Source organism: Lolium perenne, chromosome 2 (assembly GCF_019359855.2).
Source record: "Lolium perenne isolate Kyuss_39 chromosome 2, Kyuss_2.0, whole genome shotgun sequence".
Taxonomy (NCBI): domain Eukaryota; kingdom Viridiplantae; phylum Streptophyta; class Magnoliopsida; order Poales; family Poaceae; genus Lolium; species Lolium perenne.
The window spans coordinates 156,732,025-156,754,265 of NC_067245.2; the positions used below are offsets into that span (position 1 = coordinate 156,732,025).

Consider the following 22,241-nt stretch of genomic DNA (forward strand, 5'->3'; position numbering starts at 1 on the left):
TCCCCAAGCTTAGCATTTTCCATAGCATTAGCAACAGTGGTGTTCAAAGCATTCATACTAATATTATTGCTACTAGCATGCAAATAAGGTTCCATAGGTTTTTTAATTTTCACATCAAACAATCCATACTTAACTCAGTAAATAGATTAAAAAGCTCACAGTTGTTTTCTATTATGCCTAACTAGTGTTTAACAAGAAACAAAAAGATGCAATTGCAGGATCTAAAGGAAATAGCTTCGAGCACTCACCCAGAAAATAGCTCAGTTGCCGTGATCCGGAGTGTGAGTGCCTTTTACCTTTCCTCCCCGGCAACGGCGCCAGAAAATAGCTTGATGTCTACTCACGCTTCTTTTTCCCGTAGACAGTGTTGGGCCTCCAAGAGCAGAGGTTTGTAGAACAGCAGCAAGTTTCCCTTAAGTGAATCACCCAAGGTTTATCGAACTCAGGGAGGAAGAGGTCAAAGATATCCCTCTCAAGCAACCCTGCAATCACGATACAAGAAGTCTCTTGTGTCCCCAACACACCCAATACACTTGTCAGATGTATAGGTGCACTAGTTCGGCGAAGAGATAGTGAAATACAAGTAATATGGATAAATATGAGTGGTAATAGCAATCTGAATAAAAGATGGCAGCAAGCAAACATGTAACGGAACTTGTTGGAAACGGTGTTTCAATGCTTAGAAACAAGGCCTAGGGATCATACTTTCACTAGTGGATACTCTCAACATTGCAATCATAAAGGAATATAAATAAGCTGACGTGGGCATGACCCTTCGGGTACTCGACATTGCCATACCCGGTGCAAACTATGAAGCTGGGCCAGCACAAGGACTCGACGAGCTAGACCTGCACGCGACTCAACTTGGACTACAAGGAAAGAAGACTCCAACACGAATCCTACTAGGACTCTTGTAAACCCTAGCTTGGCTGATATATAAAGCCATGCAGGGGCACCCCTGAGGCACAGACAATCAGAAACATAATCATAGAGGCGACACGCCTAGAAACCTGCAACCCGCGGATTAGAACTAGACTAGATCCAACAACTCCGCCTATGGCGGCCCCCTGTACTCATATTATTACATACTGGATTGCTAGCAGGACGTAGTGATCCTCCACCGCGGGGACGTGAACCTGGGTACGTCGTGTACCGCCTCGCTCCCGGAACTTCCGTCGTCGCCTTTCTCTAAAACCCAAGCCCCTCATGGTGGGCATTGCCGAGGAACCGCCTTGTCAATTGGCGCCGTCTGTGGGAAAGCGAGGACTGAATTTTGTTATCCGGGCGGGATCCATCGTATTCATCAACAGCACTCGGATCGCATCCGGGTAGATAATCTGCTTCAACCTCGATCACGTGGAGAAGATTCGGCTGCACGGCCGAGATCAGCATCAACATCGCCCTCTACTCTCGCACGTGCCATCGCAGCGGCTACAACGCAAAAGCCACTGTGGTTCAAGGAGTTCAACTATTATTTGCTGCTGCCGAGGAGCTCTAGGCAAGCGTCGTCTGACGGAATCAATCAGAAGATCTGCTAGGCGGAGATCGAATCCGACGGTCAAGATGAAGTGAATCAAGCTCATCATAATCTGATACAGAACGTGATGATCGTTTGACGGGCACTTTTATTTGCCCCGCGGCAGTCATAGCGTGCGGCCGGACGGACCAGAAGTAGCAAGAAACGTAGAACCGGACAGACCAGGTGCAGCCCAAGGAATTCAATAACTATGCGCTGCCGTCAAGCTCCAGGAAGAAGACGTGTCCTTCAGATCCGATCGATCTATTACGAGAAAAAGAACAAAAGTCATGGCAGGTGATTGAAGAGAAATCGTGTCCGTTTCAACATAGCAGAAGTTGGCGGATGGAAAAATGATTTTGAGCATACACAAAACAAAGTGGAGCTTTAACGTATACCAGATCTACCGGTCGCGCACCTGACACACTCGGGTACTCACCAATCGCGGATCTACCTCATCGACTACGTTCGTCTCATCGACTGCAACTCCCCTGCATAGATCAAGCCATCAAAGTTCATCAGCGACGAATATCCGATACAAAAATATCAGGTGCTATACTTTCAATTAATTTTTACTTGCAAAATTTATTTCGCCAAATATTTTTTGGCTCGTACTATTATTTGTGCATAGTTTTTGCGCCGTAATATGACTGCAGATCGGAACAAGCTTCAACTGCTTCACCATGCACAGTCGCCACGCTCGGGGCTCGCTCGTGCATCACGGACTTGATATATTCGGGAGCTCTCCCGTCGACTGTCCTGCTCAGCTGACCGCGCCCACCATCGCGCACTCTTCTTACTGGGGGGCTCGCCTGCTGCGGACCCGACATTACAAACCTCCGATATATTCGGATGCTCACCCGCAGCGGATCGGCTATGTCAACCGCATCCTCTTCATCGGCCACGTCAGCTAGGCGCCGCGTGGATTATCTTGGATGGTGCAACTATTTCGACTGCGCTTGCAGAACTAAAAGTTCCCCTTCCTTTGGCCACACCCGATGATTGGGGAGGCGCCATTACATCGTTACCTCCAGTACTTTCGGTGGATTTATTTTCCCTGAATCGGTGGATTTATTTTCTTCATCATCTATGACTACTCGATGGACTTATTTTCTTCGGCTATGGATATATCTTCTCCCGATGCACCATCGGGTTGGTGGATTCATCATCTGGAATATTCAATGGATATCATCTTATTTAATATCGACCCGATGCGATTCCTTCGGGAGCGCTGGAATTACTCGGGGGCTCCTGGAATATCTTCGAGCTATTGCGGTTACTCCCACCGGGAGCGCTGGTTCGTTGGAATTCAAGAAGATTTGAAGACTATTACTCTCATCGGGAGCGCCGGTTCGCTGGAACCCAAGAAGATATGAAGACTATTACTCCCATCGGGAGCGCCGGTTCGCTGGAACCCAAGAAGATATGAAGGCTCAAGTTGTACTACATCGGGACACCCGAACTACATCGTCAGGAACCTTGTTCGTATATTTCAATGAACATCGGTGCGATGGAAAATACGCCTAGAGATTGCACTCTAAAAAGCCTCTGAAACTACGAGTGCTATGATGCAAAATCAACGGGAACCTTGCTCTTTTCCTTTGCTATAGATGCCTCAAAGAGTGCCGCAAATAGCAAGGATCATGAAGCAACGAAGATCTTGCTCTTTTCCTTTGCTATAGATGCCTCAAAGAGTGCCGCAAATAGCAAGGATCATGAAGCAACGAAGACCTTGTTCTTTTCCTTTGCTATAGATGCCTCAAAGAGTGCCGCAAATAGCAAGGATCATGAAGCAACGAAGACCTTGCTCTTTTCCTTTGCTATAGATGCCTCAAAGAGTGCCGCAAATAGCAAGGATCATGAAGCAACGGGGACCTTGCTCTTTTCCTTTGCTATAGATGCCTCAAAGAGTGCCGCAGATAGCAAGGATCATGAAACACGTACGAAAACGACCCACGGTCAAGACATGCATCGGTTGAAAGCAAAGTTGCACATACAACGGGTTTAGCAAGACCTGCAACACGAGCTGATCACTCAAACAATTTGCTGACCAACGAATACACATACGCTTAAACGGGCAATTAAGATTTGCTCCTTCAAAATTTTCCAACGGCATTGACACAGTAAAAGTGCATATATATGTATCTACCGAAAAACTTACAAACAGTGGCATCAACGATGCTCAAGGTGCATTGAGGATTGCCCCTTGAAATATACAACAATGTGTCAATGACACCTGAAGAAAACTATAAACATCGAGTTGCTCAACTTGAGTTTACTCACGGTTGCAAGCATCAGTTTCCAGACTCGGGGGCTACTTCCATCGAGAGCGCTGGACGCGCACTCGATAAAATCATCGGCTCCTCTGGGCCATCATCCCAATCATCGGCTCCTCTGGGCTATCATCCGAATCGTCGGCTCCTCCTGAGTATCATCCGAATCATCGGTTCCTCTGGGACAAGATCCAAATCATCAGTTCCTATGGGCCATCATCCAAATCATCCGCTACTATGGGTCATTATCCAAATCATCGGCTCCTCTAGGCCATCATCCAAATCGTCAAATCCTCTATCTATGAAATCATCAGGGTCATCGACATCGTGTTCTCGGAACTCGAGGACATGTACGGTATTTGACTTAGCATTTTTTACACCCTATACATAACTATTTCATATTTATCTACAGGCTCGGGGGCTACTCCCATCGGGAGCGCTAGTCGCGCACCCGATAAAAAATATGGCAACCTCGCCAACAAAGAAAAAGACGTCGGCATCAACAATCAAGATCTTCGAGTAGTACAACTTGAGTCTATGCGTGGCTACAAGCATCCGCCCATAGACTCGGGGGCTACTCCCATCGGGAGCGCTTCGCGCACCCGATAGAAAGCAACTTCGACTCTACATCAAGCAGAAGATTCAACAGATGATCATTCAGCGAAGTCAACTTTAGTCCCTGCCCGAAGCTTCACTTCGGCCAGACACTCGGGGGCTACTGACGTGGGCATGACCCTTCAGGTACTCGACATTGCCATACCCGGTGCAAACTATGAAGCTGGACCAGCACAAGGACTCGACGAGCTGGACCTGCACGCGCCTCAACTTGGACTACAAGGAAAGAAGACTCCAACACGAATCCTACTAGGACTTTTGTAAACCCTAGCTTGGCTGATATATAAAGCCAGGCAGGGGCACCCCTGAGGCACAGACAATCAGAAACATAATCATAGAGGCGACACGCCTAGAAACCGCAACCCGCGGATTAGAACTAGACTAGATCCAACAACTCCGCCTATGGCGGCCCCCTGTACTCATATTATTACATACTGGATTGCTAGCAGGACGTAGCGATCCTCCACCGCAGGGACGTGAACCTGGGTACGTCGTGTACCGCCTCGCTCCCGGAACTTCCGTCGTCGCCTTTCTCTAAAACCCAAGCCCCTCATGGTGGGCATTGCCGAGGAACCGCCTCGTCATAAGCACTTCACTATACTATTCTGAATTACTCTCTGGCAAGATAACGAACACTAATTCATCATGTAGGACTGCAAAGCAAACCTTAAAGATGTATTCCCAAGTACTAATAAACACCCCACGCTGTCACTGTGAGCATTCATAGGAGGTACTAACACACCACAATTTCATAGAGACATCCAACTCAAATCATAACCCATTGAACAATTATTCTGTGAAATATAGCCTAAGAGACCCACACGGTGCACACACTATCACCTTTACACACGTGGGACAAGGAGTCTCCGGAGATCACATAAGTAAAATCCACTTGAATAGCATAACGACATCTAGATTACAAAGCTCATCATATGGATCTCAATCATGTAAAACAGCTCATGAGATCATTGTATTGAAGTACATGAGAGAGAGAGATGAACCACATAGCTACCGGTACAGCCCTTAGCCTCGATGGAGAACTACTCCCTCCTCATGGGAGACAGCAGCGGTGATGAAGATGGCGGTCGTGTCGATGGAGATGCCTTCCGGGGGCAATTCCCCGTCCCGGCGGCGTGCCGGAACAGAGACTTCTGTCCCCCGAATCTTGGCTTTGCGATGGCGGCGGCTCTGGATGGTTTCTCGTACCGTGGCTTATTTTCGAAGTTTTTAGGTCAGGAAGGCTTTTATAGGCGGAGAGTCTGAGTCGGAGGGGCTACGGGGCAGCCACACAACAGGGGGGCGCGCCCCCCTGGGCTGTGCCGCCACCATGTGTGGTGGCCCTGGGCCTCCCCTCTGGTCCCTCTTCGGTGCTCTGGAAGCTTCCTTGAAATATAAGATACTGGGCGTTGATTTCGTCCAATTCCGAGAATATTTCCTTACTAGGATTTCTGAAACAAAAAACAACAGAAAAAAGGAACTGGCACTTCGGCATCTCGTCAGTAGCTTAGTTCCGGAAAACGCATAAAATCATCATAAAGTGTGAACAAAACATGTAGGTATTATCATAAAACAAGCATGGAACATCATAAATTATAGATACGTTGCAGACGTATCAGAGCGACGTTCTCATCCGCATGTAATTGTAGAAGAGCGACAAGAACCGTGAAGTGCCCTTTTTCATCCGCGGCGGCAATGGCTTCCCCCTCCATGAACTAATGCATCATCTCATCGTCATATATGTATTCTATAAAAAAAAGCAAATCAATGAATTAAAAATGGACTAGAGAGGCAAAAGCCATCACAAACATACAACAGAACATATTGCATGCAGGGTGCGCGTGTGAGGTTGCCACACCTTCTACGTGGAGTAGATGAACGATGAAGCAACAGAGAGACGACATGGGTGACATTGTCGGTGTAGGCAAGGCATGGTTGGTTGATGGACGACGTAGGTGGCGGCGATGGGCGATTTCGCAGGGTGGAAGCGACGTCAAGCAAGAGGAGAGGCGATGTCACGGGGAAATGGGGTTGAGCCGTTGGCTTATAAAACTCTACTATCAGTATCCTACATGGTATCCGCTGCGGATCATGTCTACCGGGCCCACCATGCTATCTATGTATTTGGAGTGTCCTAGAAACACCGGACAAGCACTAGACAGAAAAGTTGTTTTTACGGCTAAACCTCCTTCGCGCTCGCGCCTAGGTTTAGCACCGCCGTCCCTTGCCTTCCTACGGCATATAAAATGGGATGTTCGCCCATCGCCCCTCACACACAACCCTACCGCTCCGCATCCACAACCCTAGCCACCACCACCCACCTTTCTTCACACGTGCTACATGGTAGGTTCAACTGGCCGCGGTCGAGGACGTGGCCGCGGACGCCGCGACCATGGAAAGGGCGGTCGTGATGCACACTCGTCGTCGCATGAGGAAGAGGAGACAGAGTGCCCCACGGCAAGTATTTCGAGCTCGTCGTCCTCATCAACGACGACCCTTTCGGCAAGAAGAAGCTCCCGGACAGGTTTGCCAAATTTCTTGTCGGCCGAGAGCCAACTGAGGTGACCCTATGGAAAGCAATTTGCGGCTTGTGTGTGGACTTTGGAGGTCTTGTTCGAAGGGGAAGACAAGATATACCTCCACATCGTCTGGAAGAAGTTTGCTCGCAACCACGACGTCAATGTCAGCTGCTTGGTGAACTTCTTCTACGAAGGTGACGAAGAGATGAGTGTCAAGGTGTTCGACAACGAGTCTTGTCGTATCCATTACCACGACAACGACTTAGGCGACAACAATGACGACGACATCAACAAAGAAGACGATGACCATCACGACCTCTAATCTAGGTTTTTATGCCCTCCCTTGATGTTTTCCAAGGTTTCTGGATGTCCTTCGCTGGCCGTTTCAATATTTTTCCAAGCGACGAAACATCTTTCAGATTATGAATAAAGCGTGACTTTTAAATAAAAAATTGTTTAAGGGTAGTGTTTGGGGGACGCGACTAGAGAGGGACGCCTCAAATCGCGGCATCATGGTGCGGTGTCTCCAAACGATCGATCCGACCCGTTTTTACAAACGCAATTTGAAGGACGTGACTGAAGATGCTCCAAGCATGCTAAAATACGAGGATATTTTTTTATAATTTCCTGCCGTTTATTTTCGCCGGGCGAATGCTGCGTCCACCTCCTTCAGTCCACTGCCATATGTGCCCCCTCCCTCCTCCTCGGCTCCACCACCCTCTCCACAGGCCAACACAGCTCTGCTTCTGCTTCTCCCCCTCCTCTCCGGGCGATTTGCACAAAAATAACCCAAAACTGAAAGAAAAGCACAGACTGACCCTCCGGCGAAACTATTTCACCAATCTAACCCTTTTGTGTGGCGCCCCTCCCACGGGCGCCACATATGCCCATGTGGCTCCCCTCCTGCCGGCGCCACTGACCCAGCCGACGTGGCCCCCTTGCCGCTGAGCTGGTGCGCCCATCCGACGTGGCAGCATGTGTGGCGCCCCTCCCAACGGCGCCACACGTGCCAACTTATATCATGTTTTCGGTCCAAAACATCCAGGGGCTCCGGAACGTCTGGGACTTAGCCGTTTTGCGAGGCTCGATGTGTGGCGCCGATGCCACGGGCGCCACACTAGCATGTGTGGCGCCGATGCCACGGGCGCCACACATCCACTTAAGTGTGGCGCCCGCGCCCGCGCCCAGCCCGACCATCTTCTTCTCTGTTTCTTGGACGACCTCCCTCTCTCCCCCAAGGCGGCCGGCGGTTCCTCCTCCTCCCTCCCTCTCTCCCCCAACAAATCGGCCACAAATTCGTCAGATCTGACCGGCCAATCTCTTCCCCATCCATTCCTCAAGGTAATCCCCTTCGAATCCCTCACATTCATCCACTAATTTCATAGATCTTGCTAGATTTGCACATGAACCCTAGACATGGAAACTAGATTTGAAATGGCTATGTATGTGTTGAATGTGTATGTGTAGGAACCCTAGATATGTAGGAACCCTAGATATGTAGGAACCCTAGATGTGTTGAATGAAATTTTACATGTATGTGTTGAAATCCTATGTATGCATGTGTTGAAATGTCTAATATTTGCCTAGCAAATGCATTCAAATTTGTTACATATGCCTATTATTTGTGATGGAATAACTCATGTATTCTTGATCCAAATATTTGTATGTGTGTATGTATGGAACCTTATGTATGTATGTGGTGAAAGGCAAAATTGGAGCATGTATTTGGATATGAACTCTCATGTATGTGTGATGTATAGGTGATTCGAAAGTTAGATATATTCTCATGTATTCTTGATGGAATAACTCATATTTGTTAGGAATGTATGTGTGATGGCTTATTTGGATATATTCTCATGTATGTGTTGCTCATACATGTAGGATGGTGTGGCTTATGGATGAAGAGTACGACAGGTTGCACCGGGCTGTTCATATGACGGAGAAGGGAACGGATCTTCAACCTTTGAAGATTCGTTACCATGGCACATCGGATATACCGTATGACGAGAGGTACACGGAGTTCATCCGGCCTACCGGTCTTCTCCCGTTCATATCCCTTGTAAGCCGTGGGGGGCCACTCATGAACCCCTCGGCACTCACCGCCCTTGTCGACCGGTGGAGGCCGGAGACTCACACCTTCCACTTGAGGGCCGGCGAGATGGCCCCTACTCTCCAGGATGTTTCCATGATCCTTGGACTACCTATTCGTGGCGAGCCACCGTGTATGAACACGGCTTCTGATGGGTGGCGCCAGCAGATGGAGGTGCTTATTGGCAGGGCTCCTCCGCCGCCAGCAGATCCAAAGAAGAGAGCTCCCGCCGGCGCGTCTTTCGAATGGATCAGGACTAACTTTGGAGAATGCCCGGAAGAGGCCGACGAGGACACTCGGAGGACGTACGCCCGCGTGTACTTATGGTACATGATTTCGAGGACTCTCTTTCCTGACAGTGGGGGGAAGCTGGCCCATTGGTGTTGGGCTGAAGGCGCTAACGGTGTTGGATAACCGTTGGAGTTGGGGAACAGCGGCACTTGCCTACCTCTACCGGCAGGTGATGATTTGCTCTATGTACTATTTTCCTATAGTAGTGTGCTAGACAAAGTACTAACCAAATGTCTTACATGCGCAGTTGGACGAAGCTTGTCGCAGAACTGGGAGCAGGACTGGGAGCGGCGGTATTGGTGGATGCATGCTCCTACTTTCCGTATGGAGCTGGGACCGCCTATCAGTTGGGCGGCCTAGGGTACTCAACGAGAGGCCATGGCCTCATTACCCTCACTCTCCTGATCGGGAGCCCACTTGGGCATACCTTTGGGACAATGTCTCGGAGATGTCGGGCGATCCAAAGATCATGTACATGCAGTACACTGCGGAGTTGGACACTCTTACCGCCGAGCGGTAACCGATCACTCTTTTGCAATCCTAGTTTTCATTGATTCTACCGGCATGTTCTAAATTCTGAGATGTTTGTATGCTGCAGGTGGAATGGGAGCCATATGGTAGCTACTACCGTATTGGCGCGTCGATGATCGACCTCAACCACAAGTGCACGGAGGAGGCGCGGTTACGGCGTATGCGCTGCCCACTCATATGCATGTGGCTTGTTGAACACCACCGGCCGCAAAGAGTGATGAGACGATTTGGGCTGTATCGGAGTGCCCACCGGTGTGGCAAGACACGGACAAGGCGCTTCATAGGTAAACTTACGGAATCATGCGATGGAAGATTCTTGATAGAAGAGGTACAAACTAACTTGTTGATTCTTGCAGGCTTGATAGGCGGCGGCAGAGGAAGATCACAAATTGGCCAGTCCATCATAGCGGCCACATCGCGGCGTTCCAACGGTGTTTGGAAGCGGCACGGAATGCGGCCCTGAGCGGATTGTGCCTCACAACTTCGCCGCTTTCAACAACTACCTCGAGTGGTTCCATGAGAACACGCGTATCGAGTTAGTTAAGCACGCGTATCCCGAGGAGATCTTGGACGACCCCATCCAGATTCGATGAGGTTGGGCAAAGCCAAAGACGACAGCATTTGCTCGCAGAGGGAGATCGACTTCTATTGCTTCCGAGCTGAACTTCGTGGTATTCTATTCTCTCGGTAACTAGTACATCATCTACATTGCCATGTGAACGCTTCAATTGTGTATGCTATATTTGTCACGGCGGAAGGAGATCGAAAAACAGTGAGGAGTGCGAGGTTATGTGGGAGCAGAGCGGGAGAGATGACAAGCCTGTCCGACCGTTGCGGTATTTCATTAAGGTATGATCACCAACTTTGAATGTACGATACTATGATGTGGTGGATTTGTAACCATGAACGGGATGACGCAGAACACGCACGAAAGATGCGGCGGTTAGCTTGACTTGCTAGGTTCTTAGGGAAGCCGAAATCGCTACATCTTCCTCTTCGAAGAGCGGGAGGTATGGACTATTTTGTTCTTTGTCAAACATGTTCTTACTAATTTCAACTTTGTAATCTCATGTGTTCGTGTCTCGTGAAGATTCCCGAGGACGAGCTAATTCTGAGTCAAGCCATACTTCCAAAGCGTACCTCCAAGCAAGCCGCACGGTTAGCTTACCGATTGAAGCCAAGGGCAAGGGTCCAAACCGGTACACTCCGGAAGATTATGTCACCGAGGAAAGAAGGTTGTCACCGAGGAGGATGAGGGGCCGCGGCGGAGATCGGATATGTCGAGGATGAGGAACGACGAGCCGTTCTCTTCGAGAGGAGGAGGAGGAGGATGAGGAGGAGGAGGAGGAGGAGCAGAGCAGAGCAGCAGGAGCAGCAGCAGGAGCAGCAGCAGGAGCAGCCACGGCAGCGGACGAAGAGGATGGCCGTCCGGAAGCAGCCCGCGAGGACGGCACGTCGAGGACGCTACTAGGATGTGCCCACGAGTTGTTGTGAACTCTATATTCATAAGTATCGATTTGTGAACCCTATGTCATGTCGAACCATGGTCTGTAATGCTACTTGTTGTTTGAATCTACGTGCTCCAATGTGACCTATGAAGTGTTATATGTGTATGTCATGAAATTGCTACTTGTTGTGTCCAATGTTGTACTCGTAACTGTTGGAGTTTGATAGGATTTTTCATGTTTTTAACAAAAGTCAATGTGTGGCGCCCTTCCAACTGGCGCCACAAGTGCTTGTGTGGCGCCCGTGGCATCGGCGCCACACATGCCAACTTATATCAACCATTGGGTCGAAAACATCCAGGGGCTCCGGACGATAAGTCCTTAGCCGTTTTCGCGAGCCTCTATGTGTGGCGCCCGTGGCATCGGCGCCACACAGGCTAGTGTGGCGCCCGTGGCATCGGCGCCACACATCGAGCCTCGCAAAATGGCTAAGTCCCAGAGGAATTGTCTCACAGTATGCTCGGGGGGATTACAAGTGCATGTGTGGCGCCGTTGGGAGGGGCGCCACACATGCTGCCACGTCGGATGGGCGCACCAGCTCAGCGGCGAGGGGGCCACGTCGGCTGGGTCAGTGGCGCCGGCAGGTGGGGAGCCACATGGGCATGTGTGGCGCCCGTGGAAGGGGCGCCACACAAAAGGGTTAGATTGGTGAAATAGTTTCCCCGGAGGGTTAGTCTGTGCTTTTCTTTCAGTTTTGGGTTATTTTTGTGCAAATCGCCTCCTCTCCGGACCGGGATTCAGGCGATAGGGCCAAGAAAAAAGAGAAGGAAGTGGAGGAGAGAGAAAGCAAAGTGCAAGAGAGAGAGAGGTGAACAGGGGAGGGATAAAAGGGCAGCAAAAGGAGTGAGCACACAAATACAGAAACAGCAAGCGCCCCTCTCTCTATCTCGACTCCTCTGCCCCCTTTCTCCCACCTCAAAGACATTTCGTCCCTCCTCTCCTCCTCCCTCCCTCTCTCCCACCGGTACAAGTAGCAGCAGGCCTCCCTCAGCACTGTACCTCTAGCTCCTGCATCCACCCTGCGTACCTCGAGTCGGGGAGCGAGGCGGTGGCTGCATTGCTTGCCTCCTACAGGCCGCAAGATTCGTGGTATTTGCCCGTCAGAATCCCATCCCTGTGCGAGGTTGCTGCGGCGAGCCGGCCGATTTGGGGCCTAATTCGGTCCAAGATTTGAGCCTCCCGGATCAGAGATCGCGCCAAGCTCGAGGGTGGTGGCCGCTGGCCGGGCAGGTAGAGATCCCTCTTGTCTGCTGCAGAGGAGCTATGAGACGATGAGGGAAGATAGCAACAAGAAGAGCAAGGTGAGCTAGCTATTCATCCATCCATCCATCTTGAGGTTCTCGGTTGAGCCGTATGCTCATCAGGTTGCTGGTCTTTTCCTTCTTCTTTTTCCACGAGTGTAGCTTTCATGGTCCAAGTCCCTCGTGAGGAAGTGGTTCAACATCAGGAACAAGGCGAACGACTTCCATGCTGATCTCGACGCCAGCAGCAAAGGTATGCTTAATGCATCCTACCTTCTGCCTGTCCAAACTTGACTAATTGCGTTGCGACCTTGTTCTCTGAATTTACTTTGGGGTTAATTAACAGTGTCCCAGCCCAAAATGGCATACCTTATCCCCTTTAACTTCCAACAAAGCCCATTGCTTGTGAGTTTATCCTGCCGTGTCTGCAGTAGTTATCACCTCCTTATCCCTGCTCCTTTTATTCTAACCTCCTGCTCTTGATTCAGAGAGGTAGATGAGCAACTGCTAATTGACATGTCCCGGTCAGACACTTTTTTTCCCCCACATAGATATCTGCTACGTTTCCGACTTTCAGTTCCAGTTTCCAGATTTGATTCACTGATAAAACAAGACCTTCAAAAGGTCCCAACCAACTAACAACCTTTTTTTGCCACACATACATCCTGCAAAATAAATAAATAAATAATAATATGTTTTTGTTTCATGAGCGATCCTTGTGCATGTATGTTTCGCATCTTTATGTCATTTTCTTGGGCGTGAGTTTTCAGTTTCTCGTTTTATTTGAAGGATAGAGAGTTCAGAGAAAGATCACAAGCAAACAATAAGATTAATCTTCCCCTTTCACTTTGCGGTTTGTTGTTGCTGCCTTTTGTTTGGGTTTGTGCTGAACTTGCCGTGTGATCCAGGAAGGGATCACGGTGATGGTTGTGGAGCACGGAGGGTCAGCTTCTCAGCGAGCGAAGCAAGCACAAGCACACCCAAGAAAAGCAGAACTGGTACGTTGGAAAGACGTATCTGGATTGGACCACACAAACCTGTCTTTCTCTCTCCTCCATGGATGCAGCTTTCCCTTTCCACCACCACAACTCTCTTTGTCACAAGCTCCTTTGAATCTTTCTGCAGTAGCATCAGCATCTTTTGTTCTACCAAGTTACCTGATTGTTCTTGCCTCTTGTGTTCTTTATGGGGCCCACAGACCGGCCATTGAAGCGGAGTGCCGATCGTGTTCGCCGCGGGAGGAATGATTTCGATGTGGCACGCATGACAGAGGTTCAAGATTACAGGTACGTAACATTTGTTATCATGCATGTTCTTTTTTCTGCTAGGCCATCAGGTCAGTTGTGTACTATTAGTGTCGTAGATTGTATTGAATATTGCATCTCTGTCCGATCATGGCTGTCTATGTTATTGTTAGACTTTTATTGGAAAATATTACTGTTAGCCCTTATTGAGAAATATCACTGCTAGGCAGTTCCTGCAATTTGACTTTGCTACAATATGCCCATGGGTTCGCTGATTGGTCACTATATCTGCTCCTTTTTGTGTGCAGAATCTTTACCGCGACATGGAATGTCGGTGGTAAGTCCCCGCTAAGGGGCCTAAATTTGGATGAGTGGCTCCATTCTTCACCTCCCGCCGATATCTATGTATTAGGGTATGTGTTGGATGACCGTCCTATAGAGCCAACTTGTTTTGTACAGTGCTTATTTTTTTCTGTTTCAGTTGATTTGATTCTTCGACCTTTGCAGATTTCAGGAGATTGTTCCGTTGAATGCTGGAAATGTTCTCGGTACCGAAGATAACATTCCAGCAAAGAAGTGGGTATCACTTATTAGGAGGACACTAAACAAGAATCCTGGGACCAGCGGTTATGCTGGCTATCATACACCTTCACCAGTACTTGATCCCGTTGTAGAATTAGATGCTGATTTTGAGGGGTCTGCAAGAAGGCAGGATAACTTCTCATTATTCCAGCGCCGATCATTCCACAACCTCAGCCGTAGTTTGAGAATGGATGACTGCATGCAACAACCAAGATTGGAACGCAGGTTCAGCGTGTGTGACCCAGTCAACTTGGGAGGCAGACCGAGTGACTTTGATGGAAATTTGCGATGGACTGGGTCACCAGATTATGAGAACAATGATGAAGAACTGACCATTGGCGCACAATTTTCACCGTTCCCTTACATCTACAACATGCCAGGACCTACTGATGGAAACGATGAGCAATCAAATAACTCCAGGTATTGTGTGTGCTGTCATAAACATAGGAAAAATGTTACATATTTTTTCCTTATATTGATACCAATGGTGCTGCATTTTTGTGTCATAAATTCCTCTGAAACTAATTACTTAAATATTAATGGCGGCCCTTCAGGTATTGTTTGGTAGCCAGCAAACAAATGGTTGGCATATTTCTGACTGTTTGGGTGTGCAATGAAATAAGGGAAGATGTGAGGAATTTGAAAGTTTCTTGTGTAGGTAGAGGATTGATGGGTTATCTGGGAAATAAGGTAACATCAAACCAAATAATACATGCATCCCTTCTCTGCGGACATTTAGTCACTGTTCATATGTTGTAAATTTTCTTGTATTAAGGTCCTTCCCTTTTATCGCAGGGCTCTATATCAATAAGCATGTCTTTGCACCAGACCAGTTTCTGCTTCATCTGTTGTCATTTGACCTCAGGGGAAAAGGAAGGAGATGAAGTGCGCAGGAATTCTGATGTTCTCGAAATTTTGAGAAAGACTAGATTTCCACGAGTTCGTGGTGCTGGTGATTCTAAGTCACCTGAAACAATTCTTGACCATGAGTAAGTCTTCTCTTTTCCCAGAACACTAATGAAGAAGCTGCAACGAGCTTGTCTGACAATTCTTGCCCTCTTATATTGATTGCAGTCGTATAATATGGCTTGGGGACTTGAACTATCGGATTGCCTTATCATATTGTTCAGCAAGAGCTCTTGTTGAAATGCATAACTGGAAGCAATTGCTAGAAAAGGACCAGGTAATATTTCATTTCTATTGTCAGGGTTATGATGTCATACTTTAGCAAGATACAATGGAATTGATGAGTAAAGTTTTCTGACAAAATGACATTTTTTATAGAAATTATGAAAACTGAAATAAACCTTGACTTTACTTCTACTGGATCAGCTTCGGATACAACGAAGATATGGGCGAGTCTTCCAGGGTTGGAAGGAGGGAAGAATTTATTTTCCTCCCACATACAAGTATTCATTCAATTCCGATCGGTATGCTGGAGAGGGCATGCATTCCAAAGAGAAGAGGAGAACACCTGCATGGTATGTTTCATTAGTTTACATAATTTACAAATAGAGCTGCTTTATTTTACAGTAGATTACTGCTTGCTGAGGATCTCACCGCTTTCTGTTTTGCTATCAATTGAAAGGTGTGATCGCATTCTCTGGTACGGAAACGGCCTCAGTCAGCTATCTTATGTTCGTGGAGAGTCTCGCTTCTCCGATCACAGACCAGTATACAGTATTTTCATGGCTGAGGTTGAGATTGCCCGCCAGAGGAAGAAGAACATGGGCTATTTCAGCTCTAGAATTGAGGTGGAGGAGCTGTTACCACATTCACGGAGCTACAGAGACATAAACTTTTACTGATTTGACTTATCAAGTTATCAGCATGATTTAAGGTATGCTAACTCTTTCATGTTGATGAAATTCTAAGTGTAGTGAAACTTGAAAACTTTGTTCTGGTTGCATCATGGTCTATAGATGTTTGACCTGCTTTAACTTGTTTACTCGCATTCCACCTTTATTTACTCTAGTATTTACTCTAGTGTCGCATGGTGCACCCTAAGAGGTCACCACCTAAAGTACTATATATGTATGGTTCAAGATTCAGTTCGTTAGATAAGCAGATGTGAGTTTGACCATGTATTTTAGCTTTTGACTTTTTGTTTGCTGATATGCGACATGCTTAGAGTCTAAGATATGATTGCCGGTAATGATGATATGGTCCGAAAATTAATCCCTTTTTTGTTTGGCATCCCTCATGACAGATACTCAGGCAAGAATGTGCAAATACTAACTTACAGGTGCATTTGTCAGTCATTTAGATCTACTTTAAGACTATTGCAAACACCGAGTTTATTGACACTTACGATATTGTTTCAGGATATCGGGCAATTTTGCGGACGGCCATTGTGTCAAATGGACAAGTACCAGCCCATGTCACTAACTATATATTTGTGACCCATCTTTAGCCTTTAGCTTCTCTGAACAAGGCATCGTTCCAGTTTTTTCCCTTCTTTATTTATTATTGTTTAGATTGTCCATAAACACCATATTTTATTTTATTTTCCTCTTCGGTTTTGTAAGCTTTGTAAACAAACTAGAGTGCCCCTTGCAAGGTGTGGACGAATTATTGCAAAACATGATACCTGTCCTTAGCTTTAGGACAAGGTGTTCCTAGGCTGAGGGAGGAATGATGGGTGTTAGAAGCTTGCATTGTTCCAATCATGTGTATACCTTCTTCCTTTTGTGCTTGAGGAGTTATGTGAGGCATGCAATTGTTGCACTCATTGCTAGTGTGGCAAATCAATTGGCAGTCTTGGCACCCTCCATTATGCTCTCAGATGGCAATGCCCTCTATAATGTTCATCAAATTCTAAATTGTTGCTCTCATTTTGATGTACGAGATGCACCATGAAACCCCCAATTATTTTCGCCCATTAAATTATCTCAGATGGCACTGGCACTAGCTCTTGGAAAACTAAACTCTGCTAGTGCTACTTGATGTAAATAAAAGGAGTTGAGTCTCCCTGTTATGCTGAACCCATTGGAAGCTCAACTCTTTGGCATGGAGTCACATGGTGTGATCTCTCCTTCCCAGGTTCACGCACCACAATTCTGTTCTCGGTGCATTTCTTTAACAGAAAAGAATAGAGAAATTCATGTTGGGAATCTTCTTTTCTTCCACATTGCTTTTGTGTGATGTATAGCAGCAGTAGATGTACACATTGACAGTTACATCAAGTCATGAGCAGGAGAGCACTTGATCCAAACAGTGGATCAGATCGAGAGGTTTGACCCTTTGCTTCAGAGTTCTGGCAGTTCACTCTATCCTAGAAGAAAAATATGCTATGCTATAAATTCCAATGCTGTGATATGTGCCCTCCATGTGAAGCAAAGTAAAACTAGTACTAGTACTTAGTATTCGGTCAACCAAGAACTGTACCCCCTTTCAATATTTCTTTTCCTTTAGTTTTGCAATTACTTTGAGATTCTAGAATCCTGCATATAGATTTACACCAAGAGAAGAGAAGGAGCAGAGGTAAAGCGGAAAGCAAAAGAAGTGCTGTTCCGAGTTTCTACCCGCGCAAGTAAAAAGATAAAGGTAAAGGGAGTAAAAGTGATGAAGCAGGAACGGTCACATCCAGTAAATGGATCCAGTTATCCAAGTACAAGCAAAGCATCTGCAATGAGCACTTGCACGATGTTCCGAAGGCACCGTCTGCTTCTATGATGAATGAGTATGGGGCATTGTCTCATTGTGTTTTGCCTTCATTGTGCGGTGTTTTGAAACATGGCATATGCTCCCTATATTTTAAAATGCATCTTACATATATTTTAGTTTTTTAAAAAAATTGAAACTAAAAGTTTGCACGTACATCTTCACGTGCTACGTGCTCACAAAATCGTTTCATAAAAAATCGATTTATCATGTGACGTGTGTAAAAAAAACAAAATTTAGTGCTAAAAATAATGCTTTTCACAAGATAAACTTTCTCTTTTTTATATAGACCATATAAAATATTGGTTTTTCGTGAAACTTGATGAACACACGTATATTATGGAGATGTACATGTAGAATTTTTTGTCCAAATTTTTCAACATTTCGAAATATGATTTTGGGTAGAGGGAGCATACGCACCCGGGAGCCGAATTGAATTTCCGTTCATTGCCAGCATAAAATCTTTCTTTCTGAATAAAACATTTATTACTTCCCAAAAAACAACATAGTCTTCTGCGTGTACTGTTCATGTGTGTCTGGAACAAAACGATAGGCCGACCTGTACTTCTTGACCGTTGACATTACTCTGATCTGATCACTCTTCAGGCCAGGGTGGCATCGCGGACTTGTGATTAGTTAGCGTATAATGTCATTTGCCCAACAAAGATATGTATTAGAAACTGTCCTGAAGAGCCAACATAAGATTGAAGGGATCAGGGAGCGAGAATGGATTTTTTTTTTTGAAACGAGGCAAAAGTTTTGCCTATCCATTAATTAGAGGCGAGTCTGCAGGAGTAGTAGCGAGTCTGCAGTAAATTTGATATGGATTTTGACTTGCTTTGAACAACTGCCATAAAAAGTGACCTACTTCCCATTAACATGAATGCAGAGGAATTAGAACCTTTTATTGAGATTTTCTAGTGTGTTTCTGGAAAATTACTAGTAAAATACTTAGACATTCCACTATATTTTGATAGATTGAGGAAAGAGGACTTGCAGCCTCTAATAGAAAACAATCAGAATAAGATTTTTGGTTGGAGGGGAAGCTTAACACAGGGTAGAGGAATGCTATTGATGATTTGGATAATTTGTTTTGTAGGACTAACTTGACCAACTCTTGCACTTGTTTGTGTTGATGGATCCGGCAAAACTATAATATGATTTGTAAGGATGTCCCATGCCATGCGGCTAAGAAAATCTTAATTCAAGCCTGCCTAGCTAGTAACCATATTTACTTTCTTTCCTTTAGAAATTCCTCAAGTGGGCACTATAGTTAATTAACACTCAGATAGCCAAATTTTTGTGGAATAACACATTTGGACAATTGGCCATCTGTTTGCATGAAGATTTTGGTGGAATGAGCATTCCTGGCCATCAAGATTTAAATATTTGTTTGATAGGCTCCTTGATAGAAAAATACAGCCAGTGTGAGGTATCACTATGGACAAAGAAAGTGAATATTATACTACGAACCTCAACATTTTGCCATGTCAAGATGTACAACCTCGTACTTTCTGGAAGGGTATTGTGTGGGCAGCTAAAGCAGTGAAAGTAGATTGATGGCATGTATGAACCGGTAAATCCATCAAGTTCTAGAAGGATATCAGGTTTGGAAATTCTCCCCTAGCTACCCAATTTAGGTACTCCATATTTATTTTGTTTCAAATCAAAAAACAAAGACTGAAGAGGAGTTATGGGATGGTAGTAAGATTAGGGGTACTTTATGAAGAACCTTCACTCGGGATATGCATGCTGATCCAGTGGCCAGAAATTTTGGCCATAGCTAGAAGCATGACCGTAGAAGACCGGTTTATGTGACAATATGATTCAAAGACGGTTTATTCCTCCAGTTCCATGGGGTACAAAAAATCTGCTTACCAAATTCCACCTAGAGTGAAGGGTTTTTTATTTCTATTTTATCCGAATAAAATCATGACTACATATAATCTGAGGGTGTTTATATTATTATAGGTAGAAGCATCCATGTGGCGCTGTGAAGCTTGGGTTCCCGATCGTGTATCGCTTCTGTGCGTGAGTTTCAGTAGTGTTGATAGGTTAGCTTATTGAGTCCGGCCGTGGTCTGTCGTTTTAGTCTGATTGTAATAACTTGACTTGTGGCAGCTTGTTGTGCCGGAGGTTCCTTGTAGGAAGAAGGGTAGTTTGCTGTTTGTACTACCTCTCCTCCCGCACCCCTCTCCTCCCGCACCCCCCAACCCTAAACGCACCCCGCCGCCGCCGCCGCCGGTAGCGCCACTGGGCAAAGGCCGCGGGGCGTGGCGGCGGCGGCGGCCTCTCCTTGTTGCCGCGCTGGGACGGCGATCGGGATCTCTCGACGCTCGCTGCAGCCGGATGGATTTGGGGATGGGCGGCGGCGGCGGCCAGGCCTCTGCGCGACGGCCAGATCACCGCAGCCCCTTGCCTTCCGCCGGATCACCGTAGCACGCCGGAGGGGCTGGTGGCGGGAAGCGGCCAGGCCATGATCTGCGCCACTTTCCCCCCGCCTCTAGGCCGTGTGTGGAGGCGATCTCGGGTTTCTCTCGGGGCACGAGGTCGCCCTGTGGCAGCAGCCTTGGGTACGACGGTGGAGGTGGCCATCTTCTTTGTCGGAGAGGGTCGGCCTGCGGTTGGTGGTGGTGGATCTATCGATCTATCACCGCATTCCGGCGGCGTGATGGAGGAGCTTGGAAGCCGGCGTCGGCGTCGCCGGTGGTGGGTTGGAGTGGCCAGCCCGGGATGGTCGCCGACGTGGGGGTCCGACCTGAATAAAGGGGGCGGTCCTAGGGCCTCTCTTGCGTGAAGAGGAGGACCTACAGGAGGCCTGGACTCGTGATCTGGCCGGAGTGTTGAGTTCCGGAAGGCTCCGCCGATGAATGTAACAGTGCTTTTGCCTGGAGTTTGTTGGATCGGAGGTATTCGGTTGTGCGCATCCATGTTTTTATTCCGACCGATTGGTTCTGGAGGGAGCGGCGCGAAGCTCTTTTTCTTTGATTGACATCAAGTGACTATGGATCCATGATGAAAGTCGGAAGAAGAGAATTTCATGAAGGTCAGAGGGGAGGACTAGCTAAGGGAGGTTCAAGTCTTTGCGATGTTGAGGGACTTGTTTGGTGTTTCGGGCTTCACAGCAGCGGTATGAAAGTGGGGGCAACAACACAGGTGAAGTGCAGAGTCCTACCTTTCAGGGTGAAAACCCAAGGTCTGGTCTTAATTGGTTGTGCCTGGCAATGTCCTTTGTGGAGGCATTTGTTTTGAGAGCGGGGACTATTCTGTAATTCAGGTGTTGTCTTGGCGGTGGATGTATTGCTGTTGTTAGGCTCGAGATACTGTAGCGGGACTTTTTTTCTTAGTTTTCTTTTCTTGTTTTTGGATGTGTGCATCCGTAGTGCCATTAGGGTGGTGCGTTGTTGCAGAGGCTGGGTGTAATTGGTATCTTCTTGATATTAATATATTCCCTTTATCGAAAAAAAGAAGGGTAGTTTGCAGTTTGTGGATAATTAATATCTGAAGATTTTTGGTTCTGTAGCTCGTGACTTGGTTGGTTTCATAATTTTTCATCTAAAAAGAAGAGCTAAGATATGTAGTGTCAACAAAGGTGAGGATCTGCATCGCTGATATGTGCCCTGGCCCCTGGATGTCGCAAGCAATCTGTGGATAGCTTTGTGAAAATTAAAAAGACAGTATGCGGTGAGGGTGGATCGAACACCCGACCTTCAGATCTTCAGTCTGACGCTCTCCCAACTGAGCTATCCCCGCTTAGTGTTAGAATCGTGAGCGAAAATTATACAACGTTTCTTCGGACGGCGCCGTTTGGAACGTGCCTTCGCACGCCCGCGGGTCCCTGCCTCTAGGGGCACGTCCTACGAGGTTGATGCATGCACGGACCTTCATGTGGTAGCTAGCCCTACAATAGCAGAGTACGTCGAGACTCGAGAGAGACAGGGAGTAGACCCGTCCGCGGCCCGCCATCCGAAACGGCCACTTGCCGCTACAGGCACCGAGCATCGGGCAGTAGCTCGGCTCGCCCATACCGATTCCAATGCGATGCCCCTGCTCTGCTTCTTGTCAGACGTGTCAACTCTTCCAGAGTGCAGAACGGCAGACCCAGCTCTCTGCTGCAGTGCTGCTGCATGCATGCGCGGTCGTGTCGGAAATTAAAGATCCGTGGATGGATACAT

The 22,241-nt window shown here is 47.2% G+C and overlaps 1 protein-coding gene and 1 non-coding gene across 3 annotated transcripts; one reads left to right on the forward strand and one right to left on the reverse strand.

Annotated features, from left to right (window-relative positions):
• The first annotated feature begins 12,077 nt into the window (after positions 1-12,077).
• Positions 12,078-17,069, forward strand: LOC127322071 (type I inositol polyphosphate 5-phosphatase 4). Of its 2 annotated transcripts, XR_007864509.2 has the most exons (13): positions 12,079-12,637; positions 12,740-12,830; positions 13,486-13,575; positions 13,776-13,863; positions 14,130-14,234; positions 14,329-14,823; positions 14,958-15,093; positions 15,199-15,392; positions 15,478-15,586; positions 15,736-15,884; positions 15,992-16,243; positions 16,613-16,648; positions 16,728-17,069. XR_007864509.2 is itself a non-coding variant. In XM_051351021.2 (12 exons), the coding sequence occupies exons 1-11, from the start codon at positions 12,608-12,610 to the stop codon at positions 16,209-16,211; spliced, it is 1,707 nt and encodes a 568-aa protein (XP_051206981.1). In that variant the 5' UTR covers positions 12,078-12,607; the 3' UTR covers positions 16,212-16,243; positions 16,728-17,069. The 2 variants fall into 2 exon arrangements, 1 of the variants encoding a protein (XP_051206981.1); XM_051351021.2 differs by lacking the exon at positions 16,613-16,648 and having other exon boundaries at positions 12,078-12,637.
• A 4,677-nt stretch (positions 17,070-21,746) lies between these two features.
• Positions 21,747-21,819, reverse strand: TRNAF-GAA (transfer RNA phenylalanine (anticodon GAA)). The gene has a single exon. It is a non-coding gene; the product is annotated as a tRNA-Phe (tRNA).
• Between the last annotated feature and the right edge of the window lie 422 nt (positions 21,820-22,241).

What these genes read in the sequence shown, in the direction of transcription:
- LOC127322071 (XM_051351021.2), top strand. Translation starts at nt 12,608, where the DNA reads ATGAGGGAAGATAGCAACAAGAAGAGCAAG. An exon ending in TCTCGACGCCAGCAGCAAAG is followed by an intron (nt 12,831 to 13,485) that starts GTATGCTTAATG and finishes CGTGTGATCCAG; the next exon opens with GAAGGGATCACGGTGATGGT. An exon ending in ACCCAAGAAAAGCAGAACTG is followed by an intron (nt 13,576 to 13,775) that starts GTACGTTGGAAA and finishes TGGGGCCCACAG; the next exon opens with ACCGGCCATTGAAGCGGAGT.